Source organism: Sciurus vulgaris (genome assembly GCF_902686455.1).
Source record: "Sciurus vulgaris genome assembly, chromosome: 1".
In the NCBI taxonomy this organism is placed as follows: Eukaryota; Metazoa; Chordata; class Mammalia; order Rodentia; family Sciuridae; genus Sciurus; species Sciurus vulgaris.
In genome coordinates this window covers 17,555,079-17,578,528 of record NC_136461.1, presented here as the reverse complement: position 1 = coordinate 17,578,528, position 23,450 = coordinate 17,555,079, and the positions used below count along the sequence as shown (strand labels likewise).

General features: G+C 60.9%; 1 protein-coding gene across 3 annotated transcripts in view; it reads left to right on the top strand.

Moving 5' to 3' along the window:
- The first annotated feature begins 783 nt into the window (after nt 1-783).
- RUNX3 (RUNX family transcription factor 3) overlaps nt 784-23,450 on the top strand; it is a 51,330-nt gene continuing 28,663 nt past the window's right edge. For all 3 annotated transcript variants that reach the window (XM_079100971.1, XM_079100970.1, XM_079100969.1), the window contains exon 1: nt 784-898. In XM_079100971.1, the coding sequence (XP_078957097.1) occupies nt 841-898 (58 nt within the window). In that variant the 5' untranslated portion in view covers nt 784-840. The remainder of the gene's footprint in view (nt 899-23,450) is intronic.

Here is a 23,450-nt window from a genome sequence, read left to right as displayed (position 1 = left end):
CCCAGCCCGCCGGCCGCCCCTCGGGGCTGCTTTCGGTTCTGTTTCCTGGTCCGCGGGCTGAGGCCAGCCCCCAAATAAAAACCATCACCTTTTTTTTTTTTTCTCTTTCTCTCTCTTTTTTCTTTTCCAAAAAAAGAGAGAGACACACAGCCACAAGATCTTCTGAGAGGCGTGACATCACGGCCCAGGTGACCGCGGCCCAGCCAATGGGCCACGGCCGCGAGCTGGCTCCCTGCATCCTGTAGGCTGGGGCTGGGTGACACTGTGAAGGCCTGGTCCCTCGACCACAGAACCACAAGGCCAGGCCCTCAGCCGCCTCCAGGGCCCTGGGCGGGCGCTGGTTGGCTCCTGGTGGTCCCCACCCCCGGGGCGCCCGCACCCCTGCACCGTGGAGGCCGGCCTCATTCATTCATTCCGCTGCTGCAGCCCGGCCTCCACCCTGGCTGCGAGGCCCGGCCACCGTCTAATGATACGCTGCGTGCGCTGCCGGGCCGCCCGCTGCTGAGAGTCTGTGGCTAGACATTCCTGTGGGACCGGGAATCCAAATTCTCGGGTACAAACAGAAACTGACTTTCCTGGGGGATTCTCACCCTCCCGCCCGCCCGCACACGCTCTCGCCTTCTTTCCTCTTTTCTTTTTCGTAGCAGCAGGAAAAAGACAAAACCAACGGCCAAACAGCAGCACAAGCCGGGGCGACACCCCCACCCCACCCCCCTTTTATTTTCAAAAGTAGTCAGAAAAAATTTTTTTTTTATTTTTTTTTAAATAAAAAACAAGGACAGCTCACCGAGTCGGCCCCAGCCCCACCCGAGGGCCGGACCCTCGCCCTGCGGAGGGAGCATGGCCTCCAACAGCATCTTCGACTCCTTCCCGGCCTACTCGACGACCTTCGTCCGCGGTGAGTGACCACTGCCCGGGCGCCGGGCCCTGGGCGGCCCCTGCGGGTGGACAGCTGCGGCCAGGCCCCAGACAGCCCTTCAGGTGCACGGTCGTCGTATACCTGAATCCCCAGGCCTCGGACAGCCTGGGGGAGGGGCTGGTGGCCTCCGTGGCCCCTGGCACGGACATGGCCGTGGAACCCTCTCCTCAGCTGGCCGGGACGCTGCAGGGCAGTGGGTGCCGCATGACCCAAGACCTCAAAGGCCAGGCTCAGAGGGTCCCGGGTGGGAGGACAGGGGTGTCCGTGACCCCCAGCCCCTGGCCTGCCGGAGCGTGGACCTGCCACCTGGGCTCAGGCTTCAGAGGAGAGCAGTGGAGGCCGATGGGGGGTGAGGCTGAGACCCACAGGTCTCGGGGAAGACCGTCCGTCACAGTTACAGGGTGACCTCCGGGGAAAGGGAGCAGCACGGGGGGAGGCTGGGCTTCCGCGAGGTCTTGCTCAGCCCCAGGCTGCGCCCCCGGAGTTGGGGGAGGTCTCTGGAAGGCTTGCGGACTTGGTCATGGGGGAGGAACCTGTTTCTGGGGTGGTTTTTGGTTGTGTTCCTCAGCAAGGATGGGGGTCCGGGATACCCCACTTGGAGTCTCCGATTGAGGTTCAGACTCCCAGGGTAGGTTTCCCTGCCTGGATCTGGTCCTTAGGGCAGGTCCCCAGCCGGACAGTCTTTCTCCCCAGCAGGAGTCCCGATGAGGCTCTGGCCCTGAGACTGGGGGTCTAGAGTCTCTCGTGTGAGTCCCACGGATTAGTGGCTACGTGCTGAGTGCCCCGAACAGCGTCCCCTATGATTCTGACCTTCCGGTTGTCTGAGGCTAGGGTGGGCTGGGGCTGGGCCAAGCCGCCGCACTGTGTAAGGGACCAGTTCTCCTCCAGCACAGGTCAGCCGAGTGGGACCTACGACTGCAGGGTTTGGAGGTGGCACTGTCTTCTTGAGCCGAGGTGGTCAGTGGGATGGCCTGTTTGTCCTTCTCCCCCTCTGCCTGCCTGGCTGCTGGCCAGCAAGAGCGATCCAGAGCCAGCCCTTGGGCAGCCAGTTCTGGCCAGGGACACGTTTGGGTGCTTGTCTAGGAGCTTCAGCAGAGGCGTGTGTGGGAGCCTGTGTCCTGCTGGCCATCTGGAGGGGGAGAGGGGCCTGCCTCTGGGCTCTGTGGCAGGGCACTCCCGCCAACCCTGGCTGTGCTGGTGACAGGCAGCGGCCCTGGGCCCTGGGCTCCTTCCTCCAGCGGCTGCTATTACAACGCTCCGCCTTTGTAGTCCTCCGAGCTAATTAAAGGCAGTTCTGTGGCAAGAAAATAAGAGTTTATAAAAACCATTTGCTGGGTCTTTGTAATCTGGATCTCAACCTCCACGAACAAGATGGAGAAGCGCAGGGTTTCAAACAAAGGGACCTCGGGAGACAGGGCGCCAGTGCCGGCTGGCCAGCCCAGGATCTCCTCCTGCTGAGCCCCGGAGGTGGCTGCTGGTGGCCCCGAGGCAGAGGGCAGGGGCAGAGGAAGGCTCTGGCCAGCCCTGCACACGGGCTCCAGACCTCCCCCGTGGTCCAGGGAGATGCCCCGACCATGCCGTCCCAGCTCTGCTTCCACCTCGCTGACTCGGGCTCTGTCTCCCACACGCTGTCCCTAAGGCTCCCGGGGCCATAAATACCAATTCTGTCCCCCACGTGCTCTAGCCCAGGGTCCCCTCTTCGGGGCTCTGACCCCACGCGGCCCCTGTTTGGAGCCACTAACCTTTCTGGAGCCTCAGGAAGCCGGCAGACCCCTTAAACACACAAAACCAAGTCCAGACACTGATGAAGAACTGTGTCTTCAAGAAGGCAGGTTTGTGGGTGGTGGCCGTGCGCTGCATCGGGACCCCCTGAGTAAGGAGGCTCTGGTGGCCCAGGACCCCCGCCGTGCGGCAGCGGTAAGAGGATGTTCTGGGATCCTCTGGCAGCCCTGACCGCGTGTAAAGGTGCTTGCGATTGCTACTGGTCACACGGTCACAGCGGGAAGAAGATGCGCTCCGTTTACAGGGGGCGAAGGGGTGGCAGCAGCATCTGCAGCTCCAGTCCACCCTGCACAGGACCCTGCACAGGTCAAGAACCCAGGTCTCACCACGGTACAGGGGCTCTGTCGTCCAGGGGTGTGACAGAGGCGAAGGGCCGCTCTTGGTCCTCCTCTTCCTCCTTCCTGCCTCTTCCAAACACTGTGCTGCCCCAGTCCCTCTGCAAAATGTCAGGGACCAGTGGCCTCCCGGGTCACCGCCACTGGGCAGCTTTTAAACCTCACATTTATGGTTCTCAGCTGAGACTCCGGAACCAGAACCTCTTGGGTTTGGGTCCAGGTAAATGTGGCTTTGAAAATACCCCCAAAGAGATCCTTCTGTGTAGCCCAGGCAAGCTTGGGGACCGCTGACCAGGAGCTCGGTCCTCCTCCAGGTTGGGCCTCTGCTGCGCCGGTGATGACATCACGTGACATCTCACGGGTCAGAGGGGAGGAACGAGCCAGACGGCCTTCCTCAAGGCGGTCCAACTCCCCTGCAGGATGCTCCGCCGCCCCACCCCACGTCTCGAGGGGGTCCCCAGCACTGTCACCTACCTCCCGCTGCCCCAGGGTCCCCCTTGGCCAAAGCGAGATTGACTTCATCTTAGTTTCCTCTGGCAAAGCCAGGCTGAGGAGGAAGCAGCCCGTCCACGCCCCTGGCCCTGGGCATCGGGGCACAGCTGGTGACCCAAGGCCTCCTGGGGCGGGTGGGGGGCCCGGGGCAGCAGGGAAGGCCCCGGCCTCCTGGAGAGTCAGGGTGTAGGTGTGACGCCGACAGCCCCCCGGCTCCCGGCGCCCTCTCTGCCTCACGCGAGCGGGGTTTCCGCTGGGCCCAGGGCTCCCCAGCTCCTGGGGGAAAAGGAGGTTCAGGGGAAGGTAGGAAGTCCTCTGGATTCCTGCCCTCCCTGGGCGAGGCCCGTGCTTCACCCTGAGAGCTGCCCACTGTGGTGGCATGTGGTCACGTCACTGAGACAGAAGCCAGTGGAGGGCCGGGGTCCCCAGAAGCCTCCTGGGCGGGACAAGGGGTATTGCACCTCTGCTTGACAAACAGGAGACCTAATGACTGTCACTCCCATCCTGTGTCCCTCTCTGGGCCTCGGTTTCCCCATCTGTCAACCGCGGGCAGTGGCCCCGAGGATCCCAGGACAGATCCAGCTCTGTGGGGAGCCAGCGGCTTCAGGGGTCCCCCTCATGGCCAGGCCCCTTTGTGGCACCCTGAAACCACACCCCGCGCAGAGGCCATCTCCTGAGGAGCGACGAGGGAGCCCCCAGGGAGGGAGCTGTGGAAATGGGCCTGAACCGCCCCGCTGGAATCGGGGGACCCCTGGAGAGCCAAGGGGTTCCCTTATTGATTCAGGAATTCTGCGACCGCGCGTCCACTTGAGCCCCGGAGGCGGGTCCTCGCCGCTCACGTCCTACCTCTGCCCCTGGTGCAGGTCTCTACGTGGCCCTGGGCCTTGGTTTCCCCTTCTGTAGGGGGAGCCATGGCAGCCACCTGTAGGGCCCTTGGGGAGACTGGGGGCGGAGCACCTGGCAGGGTCCTTGCTCAGAAAGTGTTTTTGTTCTTTCTCTTCCCTGCCTGGGGCCGGAGCTCCGATAAGGGACCCTGGGCCAGGCTCCATCTGGGACAAGAGACGGGTCCACGGAAGGGGTCTCTGGGCTTGATAAATGTCACGAGGGGGAAGAACAGGGTCTGTGTGCTCAGACGGGGCCCGGCCCAGCCTCGGGGAAGGAGAGGGCACGTCCCCTGAGGAGTGGCATGCACGCGGAGTCTTAGGGGGCCCAGGAGGAGCGTCATCCCAGGCAGGAAGAATAGCCGGAGGAGGACGCAGAAGGCGGCAAGGGGCCCGGGCGCCATGGGGCGGGGGCTGTGGGCTCGTGCAGAACAGGGCGCAGGCCTGAGCAGGGCCTCACCTGTCTGGCCGTGGATCTCTTCCCCGAGAGGGGGCCGGCCAAGAGCTCCCACCGGAGATGCCTGGGAGCCACAGGACAGGACCTGCGTGAAGCAGGCCTGAGCGGAGGCAGGGGTGGACGAGTGGTGGGCAAGCCTAGCCGGATGGGGCCAGCCAGTGACTCAGAGGCCGCCGGACAGGAAGGAAGCTGCTCAGGCCAGCGAGGTCAGTGCCGTGTCCTTCCCCGAGCTCCAGGCAGCAGCCCACAACAGGGGACTCCGGGTTTTAGCAGGAAGTCCCAAGTCTCAGGAAACCCCTCAGCCCCAGGCTGGTCACCCTAAGTGCTGTGGCAATGGCGGGCTCCACCCCCACCAGTGCTCGAGGATGGACAGGCTGACCGCGGCCATTCCGCACCCGCTATGGTGCTTGCCTGGCGCCACGTCGGCCAGGCCTCTTTGACAGCGGCTTCCGAGGCCACCCGGCACACACCCGTCTCCCCAGACCACCCTGCCTGTCCAAAGTGCCCCCCAGGCTGGAAGGACACTCCGAGGAGCCCCCCACTGCCCACAGGGTCTGGGCGGCCATGAGCCACCCCACACAGTGGGACTGTGTGTCCAGGCCTCGCCCATGCCCGCTACGGCCAGCAGCGGCCCCCATCAGCCCTGCTGGCCATATAGAGGGCCCATTGACGCCTGGGCCTTGAGGTGGCCGCATCAAAGCCGAGGCTTGCTGGCTACCTGCAGGGGAGGGGGCCGGGAGACAGATGCCCCTGAGCAGCAGGGCCTGAGGGCCTGACCTTCCAGAAGGCTCCTGGAGGCCAGAAGGGAGCAGAGACTAGAAGGAGCTCTGGCGTCAGTCAGTCCCAGCCCCCGAGAGGCAGGGGCAGGCCTGGCTTTGGCGTCAGCTGAAATTCCAGGTCTTCCCGTCTCCTGGAGACGCCTCGCCTGCAGCCCCTTCACTGATCTGCCGCTGTGTGTCCAGGAGTGGTCAGGAGGCCCTCCCATCTCGCACGCTCAGCTCAAACGGCCCCTCTGCCAGGAGTCTTCCCTCAGCCACCTGCAGCCACCAGGAGCTCTGTCCTCCGAGCTCGGGCCCAGGGCCTGCCCCAGGACTCAGCCCAGGCAGGGCAGGGCTTGCGGTCTCAGTGGATCTACAGCCTGGGCCACCCACTGGTCTTGAAGCAGCACCCCCTGAAGGAGGCCCCTGGCATGACAGGAGCAGAGTGCCATGGTGGGACAGCCTGGGGGACATGGGTCTTGACAGGACAGCCGTGAGCCAGTCCAGGGGAGGGTTGGAACTGGGTGGCAGAGGGAGCCCCCTCCCCATTTCACAGACAGGGAAGCTGAGGCCCAACGAGGGGTGTGGTCTTAGGAAAGACTGAATTCGGCAGCAGGAAAGCCACTTTCCTCGGCCACCCGAGGACCCACCATCCACCTTGCAGGTACTTAGGGTTCAGATAGGCTCAGGTCGAAGCTGCTCAGGAGCAGGTGGACCCTGCATGTTAATTAGCTCCTTTGGTCTCAGTAAAATGGGGCTAGTGACACTGGCCGCAAAGGGTGTTGCACAGACTGGACGTGCCCCTGACCTGAGCCCCCAATGCCCTGTCGGACCGGGAGAGTCTCGCCCAGCCGCCTTCTAATGCGCAGCCTCAAATTAGAAATCCCCCTCTCCAGCACCAGCTTCTGGTGTTCTCAACTGGGCAGAGCTGAGCAGGGGACTTGGAGACTGTCAGGCCCTGTGACAAGAGCTCCCAGGATGATGGTGCGGAAGCAGGTGCCATTTCCTCACTGTGTCGCCTTGGGAGATGCACCTCACCTCTCTGTGCTGTTTTCTCGTCTGTAAAATGGGAATAACTAAGAGTACCCACTGGAGGCTCGTTGGGTGGACTTAAGGAGATACTGAACATGATGAGCTTCGTACAGAGCCTGGCACAGAGCAGAGCCCTCCATAAATGCCAGGAATTATTGTCACTCAGTATTCTTCCTTCTGCACAAAAAAATGATAAAATAGACGTCTGAGCGAGAAGGGAAGCAGCCTCTCCTCTTGAGGCCCAGCTTTGTGCCGTCCCCTCTGCGGAGCCCTGACCCTTCCCTCAGGTCTTGGGGGTGCCGGGGTCCTGGGAGCAGGGCAGGCTCACAGGCGACCCTGGCTTTTCTTGCTAACGGACGGAGGGAAGGAGAGCTGAGCGCCTGAGTGGCAGCGGCCGGCGGCCCGCAGGCTTCCCGCTTCTCCCTCACTTCCCCTTTGCTGTCAGGTTTTTCTTTGAAACGCCTGCCGGGCCAGCCTGGGCCCTCCCGTCCAATCGGAGCGGGCGGCTCGAAGGTTTAGGTTCCTCTTTGGGGTTTTCTTTCAAGTCTGGGAAAAGTGTTTTTGGCAAAAGGTTCAGACTGACGTGTGGGCGGAAAGGGCGGGAGCGGGTAACTTATGATTTGCAGGGTGGCCACCGCCAGCCCCCCACGAGATGCCCTTCACGCAGGGACTTGGTGGCTGAGATGCCCCGTGAGCGCTGGGCCCTGCAGGGCAGGGCACTGCCCATCCCAGCTCTGGCCAGGCAGGTCCCTTGCTGCCAGCACCTGTGTGACCGCATGCTCGGGGGCGGGGTGGGCTGCTGCAGCAGGGAGCTCGCAGGGGGAGGGGGGACAGGTGGGGACGGTGGAGAAGGGACCATTTTGATCATGCCCCTGTCTCCGAGCTCAACTCACCTGGGTGCCAGTGGCGGAGGACCGGTCAACAGCCCCTACCACTGCCCGTCCTCGGGACTTGCCCCTTAGGGAGCCCGGGCCTGCCCCAGCCACCCCCCATAGGACCTGGGGGAGTCCCCACCAAGTGACGGTGGCCCTACCCCAGGGGCAAAGGAGGCCACCTCTGAGAACAAGGTCACCTTAGAATGAAAGGACAGGACAAAGACTAAAATGCCAGCCACCTTCAGCTCCTGCCACACGGTGCGATCAAGGCAGGGGAGTTTTATTTGAAGTTCTCTTGGTGATTGTGTGTTTTCCAAACTTTGCAACACTGAATATGTATCACTTAAAGATTTAGGAGGAAAAACACTTTTTTATTTTTTCCAAAGAAAGAGGAAGAGGCAGCCCCTCCCCAGGACTGGGGTACCGGGTTCCCCATCCAGGGCTCCAGCCTGGGTCAGCAGCTCCTGCCCGGTCGAGGCCCTGGCTGCCCTCCTGTCTGAGCCCCTCCTGTTTCTTCCTGGGCTGCTGGGTCTGTTGCTTCCTCCCTGCCCATTGGGCTTGGAGTGTGGCTCTACCCTGGGCTGGGCAGAGCCATGCATACAGCAGGTGCTCAGGACATGCTTATGACCTGGGGCGTGCTCCCAATCTGCAGGCAGTGTCCCTGGAGAGAGTCCCAGTTCCCTCAGATGCTTCCCTTCTCAGTGGCCTTGTGCTGTGACGTGAGCACCTTGGTGCTGACGACTCATTCAGTGGGCATTTACTGAGCATCTACTGCATGTGCGAGCACCAGGTGAACCTGCTGCACGCTGGCCAAGTGCGCAAAGGGGGCAGTATCACAGTTCTCGTCCACGACGGGGACACGGAGGCCCAGAGAGGAGGCCAAGCCTACAGGCAGGGAGCCCCAGGGTCCCTGAGAGTCAGCCCAGACCCCAGCTCCCCGGCCCCTCTGTGGCCCCCCAGACCCTGGCTTGTCCCCCCCACGCAGATCCTCAGCCTCCCAGGGCTTCTAGAAATGCTCCCTTCCTCCCAAATCCTGGCCATGGCTCAGGCTGGGCGCCACCACCTCGCTGTGGAGATGAGACTATAGACGGATCAGGGAGCAGCCTTCAGCAGGAGGCTTCAGAAGAGAAAGGAAATGAGGAAGGGAGAGGGGCCACGGTAGCCGAGGACTTCCTGTGCACCGGCCCCGCTGGCTCCTGAGCGCTGCCTCACAACGCACTCAGTCTCCACCACTGCGGTGGCTGCATTGTTGCTAGCACCCCATTTTACAGATGGGGAAACTGAGGCTCAGCAAGGCCACGTAGCAAGTGACTGGCAAGGCCCAGATTCACAGCAGGGTGTGACATCAAAGTCAGCCCGTCAGCCTCTCCTGGAAGATGCCTCCTCTTCACACCACCTCCGTGAAGCCCACCCCGATTGCCCCGTGAGGTTACACGTTCCTCCTCTTTAACCACAGAACCTTCAGGCTCTTCCCAAAACCTTCCAGGAGGCTTCTTAGAAAGGTGACGCTCAGCTGCTCTCTGAAATAGACCAGCACCCCCCACCCGCCCCAGCGAGCGGCGACCACAGCACCCTCCTGCCCCCGCCCGCCGCCCTATTTTTATCGCTCCCTAGACACACGTCTGGGGAGCCCGGGTGCACTTGTTCCAGGCACAGAGAATGCGCCACGGGCGGCCACGTCTGATGTGGTCTGCCGGGGACAAGGGCAGAGATTCAGAGCAGCCAGTGAGGAGCTGCTCTGGGGAGAACCCAGGCACAGGACAAAAAGCAAACCCAGGACCCCTTGGAAACCCCGGGTTCCAAGGCCGTGGCAACCGCAGAACAGCCACCGCCTGGGCGAGGGACGCTGTGTGGCCCAACAGGCCAAGCCAGCCCTGCCTGGGCAGCCCCAGGCTGCAGGGACCCTGAGCAAAACCCCTGCCTGCCTCTCTTCGTCCCTCTGCGCGTCCTTCTTTGACCTGTGGGCTCCCGTTCTTCACGGGTCCACAATTTTAAAAAAAGTGGAACAGATTGACTCGGCGGGGACCATGCCCTGCGGATTCTAGAACCAGTGAGACCGGGAGGGGAAACAGTCCAACCACCGTCCCTAGCCCGAGGCCGGTTGGCCTTCTAGAACACCTGAGGCATCTAGGAAACTCAAAGTAAACTCAGTAATCTCAACAGCCAGAGAAAACCGCTATTATTGGGTGTGTTTCCTTCCAGTCTATTTTTCTCTTGCATCTTGTTGTGGCTTCTATGAGGTCGCTTCCCATGTGGAAATAGAACCAAGAACATTATTAAGAATGTCAGTCAGGGGCTGGGGACGTAGCTCGGCTGGTGGAGCACTGGACTCGCGTGCACTGAGACCCTGGGTCCAGCCCCCAGCACCCCAGGAAGAAGGTCACTAGATGTTTTACGTATCTGTCAGGATACAGCCAGGAAGAATCAGAACAGCAACGTCTGAAAGTTTTAATCTTTCTTCATTTTAATTGATTTAAGTAGCCAGTGTGGCCAACGGCCGGCTACCTCATAGGGCCACGGGGTTCACGCACGCCCAGCTGTGAACCCGGTTGTCTTTTGGAATGAGATTAGGGAGTTTTTATTTTCCAACTCAAAATGCTTAAAAAGTTTTCACACTAACTGCCCGAGTTGCTTTTGTCATCAGAGGAAGCCTATTAAAGATTTTAAGTTTTTAATACCTGGGATACTACAGGAGAAGAAAGCTTTTGATATTTTAAAAGGATGCTAAGCCAGGTGCACACCTGTAATTCCAGCAGCTGGGGAGGCTGAGATAGGAGGATGGCAAGTTCAAAGCCAGCCCCAGGCACAGTCAGGTGCTGAGCAACTCAGGGAGACCCTGTCTCTAAATAAGATGCAAAATGGGGCTGGGGGTGTGGCTCAGTGGTCAGGCGCCCCTGAGTTCAATCCCCTGTACCAGCTGCGCCCCACCCCCACCGCCAAACAATGAACAGAAGCGTGTCCTGAGGGATGACTGACCCTGACAGGGTGGGTTCTGGTTTCCTCCTTCCTCCCAGTGGACAGGAGAAAGGTGAGGTTCAGAATCAGAGGCCGTGTGGCCACCTAACCTCCCTGAACCTCAACTTGCTCATCTGTGAGGTGGGGATACTGTCAGGACCGAGCTCCGGGCTGCTGCAGGGAATGAAGGAGACAGCGAGGCTGGGACCCCAGTCCCGGCTGAACGAGGGCTGCTCAGAACTGGGTCTGCGCCTGCAGCGACAGGAAGGCTCACACCGTAGCGTCACCGTGAGCAGCGGTGGGGCCAGGGCGCATCTCCCAGCGCGCTCAGCAGATGTTACCAGATGCCGGGCGGAGACGGGGAAGGGACCAGACCGGACAGAGCTCCGCAGGGCTCTGCGCCAGGACCTCCAGAGCCTTTGACGTGCTGGGAAGAGACCGCTTGGGGATCGCAGCTCTCGGGCGTCCCAGGCGACAGGTGTTGTGGGGCCAGGAAATCATCTTTTCAGGGATCCAGAAAATGGTGAGGCTTAAAAGGAAAATTTGCTGGATCCTAAATATGAAAAAAAAAAAAAAGAACAGTATGAAATTGAACTAAGAAATGAACAATTAACTGTGTGGAAAGTAGAAATCATGGTGACCGACGTTTCAACCATTGTACGTAGCTGCCAATGTGTACGTGCTGGCACCGTCTGCCGGGCGGCGTCTGCGTGCTTTCCACGACGGCTTATTTCACCCCCACGGCCCTGAGACAAATGCTGTGATGAAGCTCGTTTTATAAACGAGGAAACTAAAGCCCAGAGAGGTTCTGACAGCTGCCTGAGATCACCCAGCTGGGGCTCAGACCCAGGCAGCCCGCACCCGGAGACTGTGCCTCACGGCAGCACGGCAGCTGAGTTAGTCGAGGTTCCCCAGACCGAGGAGCATCTGTCAGTGGCCCTCTTCCTGGGAACAGCTGGTGGCTTCCATGAACTGGGTTCCTAAGTCCTCTGGCCACATCCTGAGAGGTGGGGGGCACCCAGGAGAGGGGAGCCCGAGCTTTCCGGCTGAGTGAGCCCAGGCCGTCCCTGGGCTAGTTTCTCCCCTGAGATGGGCCAGCTGCTGTCGGCGGCCGAGGTCGGGGAGGGGAAAACCGCAAGTGGTCCCAGGGAGGCCCTGGAGGGGGGACGCCCTTTGCGCACCTCGGCACAGACAGAGAAACTGAGGCCTGAGAGGGGACATAACCAAGCTCAGAGAACCCCAGGGACCGGCAGGATCCTGCAGCCTGGTCAGCACCAGCTCCAGCCAGCTCATGCTGGGCCACAGGTGAGAACACAGGGACGCGGCAGCTGTCCAGCGGCTACACTGTGGCTGAGTGGGCTCAGCCACACCGATCCCTCCAGGTGGCCTGTGCCTGAGCCAAGAAGGGCCAAGGGTTGTAGGTTCACGTGCGGCTTCCCTGGCCTGGCCAGGCCCAAGGCCAAGCCCCGTCCTCAGGTGACGTGCCCGAGGCTGGTGGGCAGCCCTCTGCTGCCCTCCCTGCTCCTGCCCACAGGGGTCACGGGCCTAGCAAGGTGAGCACTTGACCTCGGCTTTTGGACACAGGGTGGCAAGTCAAAAGCTTCTACAAGTCCCTGGGGAGTGAGTGAGGTCAGCAGGATGATGACCGTCAGTCACCAGGCCACGGTCAGCAAGTGTCCCGACCAGGAACCAAGCTGCGGACGTGGCTGGGTCTCGGTTTGTGGTCATTTGTGGGCCCAGACTGAGGCTTCCCTGGAGGAGTGGCCCCTGGAGGGCTGGCCAGGCCCCGGCTGGAGTCCAGCCCTGGACCCTTCACGAGTCAGCTGGCCCTGGATTCGAGGCTGAACCCGCCACCTCCTCCAGAGGGAGGTATTCGCCCTCCTTTGACCCAGCTGTCCAGCGGTGGACCCCGCAGCCACTCCCAGGCCAGCAGAGAGCAAACCCAGACGGTGCTGAAAGTGCTCAACCCGTCTGCTGCCCAGCGCCCGCGGGTGGGCCTAACCGGCCGCCGCCTCACTCCCTCCCCAGATGGGATTTCAGGTCTTTAACGTGTTTTCTGTCTTTCTTAAGTGTTTTCATTGTGCTCACGTGATTTGTATCAGGGGGTGTGATGGGGGGTTGCTAATTAACACTATTGTCTACACAGACAATAAATAAGCAGCCACCAGGCTCCTGGGCTGGAGGCCCTGACAGCATCTGGGCCCTCTAGCCTCCCTGATGCAGCCACCCCATGCCCTGCCCCACGGGAGCCACCAGGATGCCCACGCCAGCTCCAACCCAGGGATTCCTGTGGCGCCAGCCGCTGTCGGCCTCGGCCAAAACCCGCCCTGCCCCATGGACACCCACACTCCGCCAGGCACTCACATACCCCAGAGGCAGTGCCCACTGCTGTGGACCCTGCCCTCGAAGGAACCCGCCTGGTGGACAAGGACCACCTGCTGGTGTGGCCCGAGAGAGGCTGCAAAGAGAAGCCACTGGCCTCCCCACCCCCAGGCCTCTGCTTCTCTGGCCAGGAAATCCCTCCTTTTCCTGGGCCCCCAGACACCTGTGGCTGGCCCTGTCCACGGGCTGTGCGGGAGGGTGGGCCCAGCCCAGAGACCCAGAGCACACTGAGAAGCCCGTCCTGGCCAGCCCTCTCTTGGGGGACCCTGTGGGACCTCCCACCTCAGCATTGTGTCCTGCTGGGAGCCCAGGAAGGCTCCAGGCAGCTGGGGTGGGTCCACACAGTGCCCCCACAATGGGGGAAGAAGATGCAAATAGGAAGGGTCCCCAGGGCCCCAGGTCAACCCCCTGGTCTCATTTCTGGCCTCATCTTCCTGTGGGTTAGTTAAAAAATAGCCTGTTGGCTGCGAGGCTGGGGAGCCAGCCCCTCCCGCCCAGCCTGGGACCCGACTGGCCTGTCCCAGCCCCTAAGACCTGCCAGCCTGCAGCCAGGTGGGGTCGCCTGGCAAAGGCCTTTCCCCCTCTGACTCAGCACCAGGGCTGAGTCCTGCTCTCATGTCCTGCAGGTGAAGAAGGTTGAGAGGCCGTGACCTTCGGGCGCGAGCAGAGCCCGAATCTGGCTGCCTGCTTAGGCCCCAGCCTGTCCTTGCCTCCCCGGGGCCAGGAGAGCAGTGGGCAGCAGGCATCCCGGGCAGCACCTCTGCACCCGGTTCTAAGGCCCAGGACTCACAGTTCCCAGGGCAGCAGGGGCAGTCCCCGGGGGGGCCCCCACGATGTTGGGAGTCAGCCTCCTACGGGACTCAGACTGGGGTGAGTCCAACATCCCCTGGGACCCCATCCAAGCCACGCAGCTTCTCAGACCCTTGGTATTCTCTTCTGTGAGGTGGGAGACCCCGGCCTCCCCTCTGGGGGTTACTGTGAGGGCCACACGGCTGCACAGGGCCTGGTACGCTAAAGCCAGTCGATGATTTTCGGACAATACGCGGTCCTTCCAACCTGAGGTCACAAGTGCCCTCGGATTGTGGAGGCCTCCTTGGCGGGTTTGGTTGAAACTGCGCTTTCAAGAGGGAAACAAGCCTCAGCCCAGAACACAGGCCAGTGGCTGCTTCCCGCCACGCTGGAGAGCCAGCAGCGGGGGCGCAGGCAGGTTGGTCCAGAGCCCACGGTGACCACGCCAGGACCAGGGTCTGTCCTCAGGGAGGAATAAGGACAAGGCTGAGGCGCCATAGCAGGGTGTCCCTGCCGCGCCTCCAGAGCCGCGGAAATCCAGAGACACCCGACAGTTGACCCCAGGGAGCCCGGCGGTGGTCCAGCCTGGGGGCCTCCACACCCCCGACGGGCCAGCCCAGCCCAGGGCACCCGCTCGGTGGCTCCACACCTGCCGCCATCGGGACGGGGACCCGTGACCAGGGGACACACACAGGAGCAGGTTGGAAGCGGCATGCCCTGTCCCCACACCACTGGAGACGGGACAGGGGAGGGAACTGACCCACGTGGCCGTCCACCAGAGGGCTCGAAGCCGCATCCCTCTCCGTTATTCTGGGTGGCAGGATGCTGGGTGGTTTTAATTTTCTTCTTCATAATTTTATTATTTTCCAATTTTTCTTTAATGAGTGTGTATTATTTTCATACTCAGAAAAATATGTGTTTTAAGAGACGGGGGATTAGGGCCCGCGCATCCCCTCTCGCTGCTCAAGCCGCGAGGAGAGACGTGTTCCTGCGCTCACCTTCGGGCCCCACTCCCTCTTTCCTTCATCAAGACCAGGCCCAGCTCTGAGTTCTGTGGCCAAAGAACGGAGAGGGACCCACCTCTGTCCTCAGGGAAGTCACAGACGGGGGAGAAAAGGACACGGTAGCCAGTCCTTATGACCCTCGTGGACAAGGAGCCATGGAGGAGAGGAGAGAGGGGACCGGGTCCCAGCAGGGTCGACCATGGGCTCACTTCAGGGGGAATGAGGAGAGGGCTTTGTGGTATGCGCAGGAGTTTGGCAGCCACAGAATGGGGTACCCGGAAAGACACCCTGGGCTGCGCGAGAAAGAACCCCGAGGGAGGGGTGGGTAAGAAGACAGGGCTGGAACGTTCCCTGAGCCTGGCTCTTCAGGGTCTGCCACTCAGTCAGGGGACTCTGGGCAAGTTACTAAACCTCGTGAGGCTCAGTGTCTTTATCTGGAAAATGGACGCACGGCCTCATTGGGTCACTGCGTGAAGTGAGTGAGTTGATCGTTGTCAGCCGTGCCTGGGACCCAGCTGGCTTTTATCACTTGCTGTGGTTGACACCTTATCCTGTAAGCATTCTGGAAACCGGCGGAGTTCCGAGCTCGCGGCGAAGGCTGATACCGTCATTCGCTAATTTCTCTCATTTGGTGGATATTCGAGGAGATCCTAGCAAGTACCCAGGAACCGACTCAGCTGCTGGGGTCGAAGCTGCCAGAGAGAGGGCAGGACACCCGAATTCCCTGGATTTCGGATAAACAATGAATAATTGCAATCTTATGACACCTTTATATTCAAAAATGCTCCTTGCTTATCTGGAATTCAGTGTCACTGGGGGCCCGCCTGTCCCGGGCGGGTAACACCAGCCAAACTAAAGCCCGCGCCCTGCCCAGGTGCACATTCTAGCGGGGGCAGCAGCTCAGGAGCCAGGTGGCATTTTCGGGGTAGGACGCGTGTGCTGAAGAGCTGGAACCCGGGAAGGGTCACCTCCGTGGCTGCCACCCGTCTGACTTGTCACAGATTCAGCAGCTTAGAACAGCACAGGCGTCAGAAATCCAAGATCAGGCTGCAGCCAGCCTGCCTGCCCTTCCGGGGCCTGGGGGCTTGGCGTCCTTGCTCACCGGTTCCCTCCCCTCAAAGTCGACCTCCAGCCAGGTCTCTCCCGCTGCCCCGTCTCCCCTGGCTGTCCTCACCTGCCTCCCTCCTGCACATGGAGGCAGGAGGTTGCGTTGTGGTTGCTTGCCTCTCCCCAGATAACCCAGGAGACTCTCCCCATCCAGACCAGTAACTTCCCTCATATCTGCCAAGTCCCTCTTGTCACATCAGGTGACATACTCACAGGCTGTGGACATTAATGGGGGCCATTATTTTGCCTACCACGGGGGTTCAGAGAGTCTCTTAGAGGAGGTAACCGTGCCTGGATGAGGTGGAGACTTGAGTCTTGAGTCATGCCAACAGAACATGAAGAACTTGCCGGCAGAGGGAACTGTATGTATGTGCAAAGGCTCTGTGGTCGGCATGCTAGAGGCCTGGGTGTCTGGAGCCAGGGAGGGAGGGACAGAGCGGGATGAGGGCAGCATCAGCGATGCCCTGCCCCTCGGAGCCTTTAGTTACCTCCAGCCCTGCCCCTGAGTACCACCCTATTCCTCTGACTTATGCCAACTCCCAGAGTCCTCGCTTCAGTGTTTAGCGAAAATCCTGCAAGGCTCCGGTGTTTCAGACAGTGACAGAAGTGAAAAAGTATTCGGGGAGTGGGGAGGGGCACATTCTCCCACTCACAGCACCAGAGAATCTGCAGTCTTGACTGACATTCAAGACCAAACTCTTAGAAGTACCTCCAGATGAGAAAATTCCCCTGCAGCATGAAGGATTCGGGTTAGACATTTAAAGGAACTTTCAGTGTGCCATCAGGAAACCGTTAAAGCTGGTAACAGCTGAGAGACAAGGTCCTGACTAGACAGTCAAGGAGACCAGGACCCTCAGGGCTGGCTGAGCTCCCCACCTGGCCTGCAGCAGTGATGAGATCGGCCTTGGATTCCCTTTGCCCACTGGCCATCCTCTGCCTCCTGCACATTAGACCTGTGTCCCCAACACAAGGACCTGGACTTGAGGACCCAGTGCTAACGGCCATGGTTCCCCCATCTAAGACTGATTCTGGGAATCTTCTGTTCCAGGGCCGAGTCCTGGTGTCTATGGGAGTCAGACAGACTACTCAACCCTGCAGGGCCTCAGTTTCCCCTTCCGCAAGTGGGGATGAGCCTGTGACCCGCCTACTGGGGCTGAGTGACCAAGCGGGCCTGCGAAGTGCTCAGCAGGAGGGTGGCCAGAGGACGAGGACCCCAGGGTCCCCGTGGACCACGTCCCTGTCGTTCGCTGGCTGCGGGATTCCGGATCTCCAGCCCCCGCGGCCAGCGTGTCCCCGACGCCCCGCCTCCCACGTGCTGGGTGGCAGGCCTGCCCCACGACCACATGAAAAGCCGCTCCCCCGGGGCGTCCCCACACCTGGGAGAGCCGGCAGTCTGCCCGGCGCTGGCCCCGCCCAGTGGCTGGAACACCGGGCAAGATCAATGCGCCCGGCTGGGCTCCTTGCGCCGCCACCTTGTTCCAATCACGGCCGCGCCTTCCGCTGGCTGGGGACCCCCGCCCAGCCCCGAGCCCCGCGCCCTCCCTGCCCAGCCCCGCTGTCCACATGTCCAGGCCTGCGACCTCTCAGGGCTCTGCCGCGGCTGCGGCCACCTGGGGCCTGCAGTCTGTCTGCTCTGAGCCTCGGTTTCCTGCCCTCCAGGTGGAGCCTCCTGAACGCCCCGCTTGTGCTCGGGGGGCTGATGTGGAGAGGCAGGGACATAAAGTGGAGAAGAAGCTGGGGACAGGGCAGGCGGGAAGCCAGACCCCTGAGCAGCCCGTCCTCCTGGGGGCCTGCCCCCTCCTGTCCGGTCCTTTGCAGTCTCCGGTGTCACCTCCTCCGCCAGGCGTCCCTGAGCACCCCGAGTGTTAAGCGTTGGCCACGCCCTTTCCTCCAGCGCCGCGAGTCCTTCACCCCAGTCTCTTTTCAGCCATGTTTCAAGACCCCACCAAATCCGGGCACTGTCTTCTGTCCTCCCTGCTGCAATCAAAGTGCCACCCAAGCTCCGAGGCGCCGTGTCCCTCACTGTCTCCCCAGCACCTAAAATAACTCCTGGTGCACAGTAGGTTCTCAACAAAGGTTTGCTAGCCACAGTGCCGCCCCCTCTTGTTCCCTTCCCTGTCCCATCCATCGCCCCATCTAAGTGCAGTGCTGGCGGGGACAGGACTGGAACATCTCCCCCTGGGGACCGGGGACAGGGCTGGGAACGTCTTCCCCTGGGGACAGGGCGGGGATGCTGGGATCTCCAGGTCGTCAAGCCCACCCCTCATTGACTAAGGCTGGGGAGGAGGCGAGAGGGCCGATTCCCACCCTGGTCTGAGGACATCTGGGGGGAGCCCACTCGGGGGCAGCCAGAGACATACAGGTGGCAAATGTCACATTCCTGCCAGCGAGGAGAACATCCCAGCAGCAAATGGCAGATGCCGGAGCCTGCAGCCTGGCTTGCCTGCGTCGGCTCAGCCTCTGCTGGGCTCTGCCCGCATCCTCAGCACCTCCCTCCCCAGGGGCCTCAGCTGCTTGCTGGACCCCCAGCCCCAGCTGTCCACCTCTTCGGGCCCTGCGTCCTGGGATCTGCTGCGGACACAGGGGCTGCGGCTCTGTCCTGCTCCCTGGAGTCTGCTCAGCTCTGACACTTGCCTGGTCCCTTAGGACCGTGGGCAAGTCATCGACCTTCCCGGACCTGGTTTTTCTTGCTGTTATACTGAGGGCGATGATAATAGTACCTAAAGCATAAGGTGGCCGTGAGGGTTAAATGAAATATGTGACAATGGAGGTAGCGTTCGATATTAGAGTTGAGGGTCTGGCCTCTGGCGGGAGGCCGCTGCGCAGAACAGGCCAGTTTCAGGCTCCAGGCTGGGTCCCGAGACTGAGTGGACTTTCGCTCCTCACCTTCGCGCATCTACCTGGGGTGCCGTCTGCGCATGCTCAGCAGGGGGCTGCCTCCAGGTGCTCTCAGGTGGGGGCTGCGCAGGCGTCGGAGTCAAGGGTCACCAGGCGGTTCAGCTGAGAGCGGGGCTGCTGTGGACAGGACGGCCTGGCTGGCAGAGTGATTTGGCTAAGGACCTAGGTGCGCTGGGCTGGGAGTGGGGTCACGCCTGGGTCCCCAGTAGTTAAACCAAAGGAGAGCGCACCCCAGCTCTGAGCAGGGCCACAGTCACCAGTGCTGCGGATTGAAGGGTTTTTGTCCATTCTTTTTGGTTTGGGGCCTTTTCTATATATATATATATTTAATCTTTTGCTTGACTTTAAAACTATTTTTTAAATACTTTGTAAAATAGGGATATGTATAAAATGGGAGTATCGTTTGGAGAATAGTAATAAACAGATATCCACCAGCCGTTCCGCCTGGCTTCGGAGAATAAAGCCCTCGCTGGCCCTGGGTCCCCGGCCACATCCCTCCCCCTGGCCCTGCCACGGGGAGTGGGGACCACACTCCGGGTGTCGTAGGAGCCTCTCTTGCTGGGCTGGATGTCGTCTTCTATTTGTGACGACACAAAACTGGGGACAATGGACAGGCCCCCCTAGGGCTGTGACTGCTGAGGCTGCGGAAGGATTCTGCACTGGAGCTGGAACGTAGAAAGCGAAGTGCTCGCCCCATTTTCCAGGCAAGGAAAGAGGCTCCACTAGGCCCAATGTGACGCAGTCGGCCAGTGGTGGGGCCGGGTTCGCCTGAGTCCTGACCCACTGGGGCAGGAGGAGAGCTTTGGAGTTACTCTCATTGTTCCAGGGATGTTTGCCTTGAGTCGGCCTGGCGGCACGCGTCTACAATCCCAGTGACACAGGAGGCTGAGACAGGAGGATCAAGACTAGCCTCCATGGGGCTGGGGAGATAATCAGTAGAGTGCTTGCCTTGTAAGTACAAGGCCCTGGGTTCGATCCCCAGCACCCCCCCCCCAAAAAAAAAAGAGACTAGCCTCCGCAATTTAGTGAGGCCCTAAATAATTTAGCAAGATCCTGTCTCAAAATAAAAAATAAAAAGGCCCAGGGATGTGGCTCACTGGTTAAGCACCCTGGGTTCCATCCCCAACAGCCAAAAATTTTTTAAAAGTCTGCCACGGCCTGAGTCTGCGCTGGACATTCTTACTTACTCCGGTGAGATCTGATCGCACCTTGACTACCTCCCGTGACAGGGAGCTCTCTCCCCAAGGGGGCTGCGTCTCATTTGGTTTCTAGATGATTCTGAAATACTTCTCTTGCTGCTGTGGAGCCCAACGCCCACCGGCTCATGCCCCTGCGGCCCGGCCACTAGGGAGAGCCACATCAGTCTGAGAGTGGAGCTCTTTCCCCCAGGCCTGCTCTTCTCCAGGACAAAGTCCCCAGTTGCCTTGACCGCTCCTCACGTGACCTGGTTTCAATGCTCTTCCCCCTGTGAGTCCCTGGGGCTGTCACGTGGGCCTTGGCCGAGGGGCTCGCGCTGACTCCCCCTCACGGGCCGTCAGGTTGGGGCAGCTGGTTTCTGACTCCTGCTGCTGGGAACCCCCCCAGTCCCTGGAGTTGCAGGGAGGGTCCCCATTTTCTGGTGAGGTGGAGAAGCTCAGAGAGGTGACCTGCGCTTATGCCCAGGGCCTCTCAACCCCCCCCAGCGGCCTCTGCCCCCAGGCTGGGCTCTGCCACCACCCCTGCCTGGGCCCAGCAGCCAGCTCCTTCCTCCAGCTCCAGGCTCCGACCTGGGGGCCAGGGCTGAGGCGCCTCACCCCCCAGGAACACTCAGAGGTGGGGAGGGATCTGGAGGCCCCAGGCTGGCCAACCCCCAGCGGCCTCTGCCCCCAGGCTGGGCTCTGCCCCCTCCAAGCCTGGGCTTAGTGGCTCCCTGCACGCTGAGCTGACCCAGGGCTCCCAGCCGCCCAACCCTGCCCCGCGTGTTCTGCCGTCTGCACAGCCTATGTGTCCCTGCCTGTGGTGTCCACACGGCCACATGCGGGGGCCTCTGTGAGTCCACACGGGCAGGTCTGTGTGTCAACACACACAGATGGGGGACGTGTCCCCGGGGCTTGTCTACACTGCACGTCTGCTGAACACGCGCCTGTGTGGCCCGTGACAGTGCTGGCCTCTGTGGTGGCGTCAATCCCCTGGGTGTGCGTGAGTGTGCCCGTGGAGAGTGTGTGCCCAGGGTCTGGTGGAGACGCTCGTCCTCGCTTCCCGCCCCCTGCCCCTCAGGTCCTGCAGTCTGACCTGTCTTCCGTGGGAAAGGAGCCTTTGTTACAGAAACAGCCAGGACAGTCCCCAGAATGTGCTGGGGAAAGGTGTGGTGCTTTCCTCTCCCTTTTCCACTCAGTTCGTTCCGCATTGCTATAACAAGACACCCGAGACCCGGCACTTTATAGATCACAGCAACGAGTGGCAAGTCCAAGGTGCGCGCAGGTTTAGCGCCGGATGAGGGTGCTGGCAAGATGGCACCTGGTTGCTCTGTCCTCCAGAGGGGACAAGCATTGTGTCCTCACATGATGGAAGGCAGAAGGGCACCACAGGCTGAAGCTGGTCCCTCCAGACCTTTTCTGAGACATGATTTGTTCCTTAGGGTCCCCATGATGGTCACCTCTGATAAGGTTCCACCTCTAGATACCACTAAGTGGACTGAATTTGGGGGACATCCGGGCCCATAACAGATGACCTTCATTGCCTACCACGGACCTGTTGCTGTGGCTTCCAGGCCTGGGTACATAGGGCATCTGCCAGGCCACTGAGGCTGACGGGCAGCAGGTCGAAGGCCAGCCAGGCCCTGTGACGGGCTCTGCAGAGAGAGTGTCTGACAGATGGGAGCCCTGGGTGTGTTCGGCTCCCGTGAGCACCGGGTGGCCTGGGGCAAGTCTTCGACCCTCCCTGGGCCTTGGTTCCCAGCCGCAGGGTGGGAAAACACTCAGACCTGTGGTGGATTAATCTAGAACTCTAGAATGTGGCAGACAGACGTCTTTCTGGGGATGGGATACGACACAGGGCATGTAGCAGAGTCTGAAGCCCAGAGTGGAGCGGGGTCTCCCAGACTGCAGCAAGGACCCCAGAAATGGAGCTGGCAGCCAGGACCAAGTTCTGGGGTGTGATGGTGAGGGGCTTGCCCAGCTGGCTGGGGATCCTCTGGGGTTTGGCTTCTTCGAGCTCCTCAAGGAGGCGGCAGAGGGAAATGGGCTTGCGTGTGGACGGGCACAGAAAGGGCTTGTGGGTATTTAGATGGCAGTGTTGGGTGGGGCAGAGCTCCGGCGACCCCCCAGCCAGGCCAAGGCAGCAGCCCCCTGCAGACAGCGCCCACCCCGTGTACTCCCAAGTGGCCCAACCCTAGGGACACAGGCCCAGGCCCACGGTTGCCCAGGTCCCTGATTCTCTGTGAACCGGGGAGGTCCCAAGCTCCTTCCTTTCTCTGGCCTCTGCTCTGGAGGCTGACCACACTGGCCATCCCAGGCAGAGGGGAGGCGTGCAGAATGGGGACAGGTGGAGAGCGTTCGCTTTGGATTTCGGAGGACCTGAGTTCAAATCCAGGCTTCCTGGCCGGGAGGACGCCTCTCTGAGCCTCATGTGGAGTTCCTCTCCGGTAACATAAGCCCGGTGGGGAAGACGTGCTCAGCAAACAGTGCTCCTGGCCCGGGTAGGCACCCAGAGATGTGCAGCCTGGCGGGTGGGGGACCGCCGGAGGGACTGGCTGTGCCATCGGGTAGCCCGGTGCAAGACGTGAACACAGGCCTCTTTCTCGTTCAATAAGTAGCCGCCACAGAGGGTCCACCCAGCTCTCCAGAAGCTTCCGAGAGCAGGGCCCTGGGTGACAGCCTGGTCGCACACCCAGGAAGCGGCCGTGCTGGAGGCACGCGGAGCACCCAAACCCGTTCAGGTGGAGGGCTGCTGCGGCTCCCACCGCCTGGCGGAGGGCGGCACCTGGGATCAGGACGCTGGGCCCCGGCCGGCTCGGTGGCAGCATAAAAGGGCGACTGTTCTCCACCGCGCGGGCCGTTTTTATCTCATGCCATGCGTACAGTACAGAGCTGATTTCTTTCCGCAGAGGGTTGCGCTTTTTTTCTTTTCCAAAGGCGACGCTGGGAAGCCATGTGGCTTTTATTGCTGGCAGGAATGTCTGAGGCGTTCCTTCCCCGCCACATGAAATGCGGCCGAAATCTTCATCTGCGTAAGGCCAAAGCCCGTCTCCTCCACGCCATCGGCCTCTGAGATTAATTAAGGCCTCACAAGGACTGACAGTCATTAGGACCTTTCGGAGGAGGTGGAAAATCCCTAATGGGACCCGCTGGCCCGGGAGCTGTGGGGTGGGAGGTAGGAAGGGAAGGCCTGCGGAGGAGACCCAGAGGAGAGGAGGGGACCCAGGGCCAGAGTCAGCGGAAGGAGGAGCCGGGGGACAGGGGTCCAGGCTCGCCCCAGGCCTAGGCAGTGACCTCTGGTGAGACCCTGTCCCTCCCCAGGCCTCAGCTCTGCCATCTGATATATAGGGATGTGGACTGGATATCCCAGAGCTCTTGAGTGACATTGCAAAATTCTAAATCCTGCTTGTGGTTCTTAGCCAGGATTCTAATTCTGTTCCATGATTATAATTTCAAGCATCTGATTCTGGTCCATGAGAACAGAACAAAGTGGTCGGGAACGTGGGCTCTGGGGCCAGGATGCCTGGTTGGAATGCCAGCTCCACAGTTTCCCAGCTGTGTGATCTTGGACAAGTTACTTAACCTCTCTGGTCTTCCATTTTCTCGTAT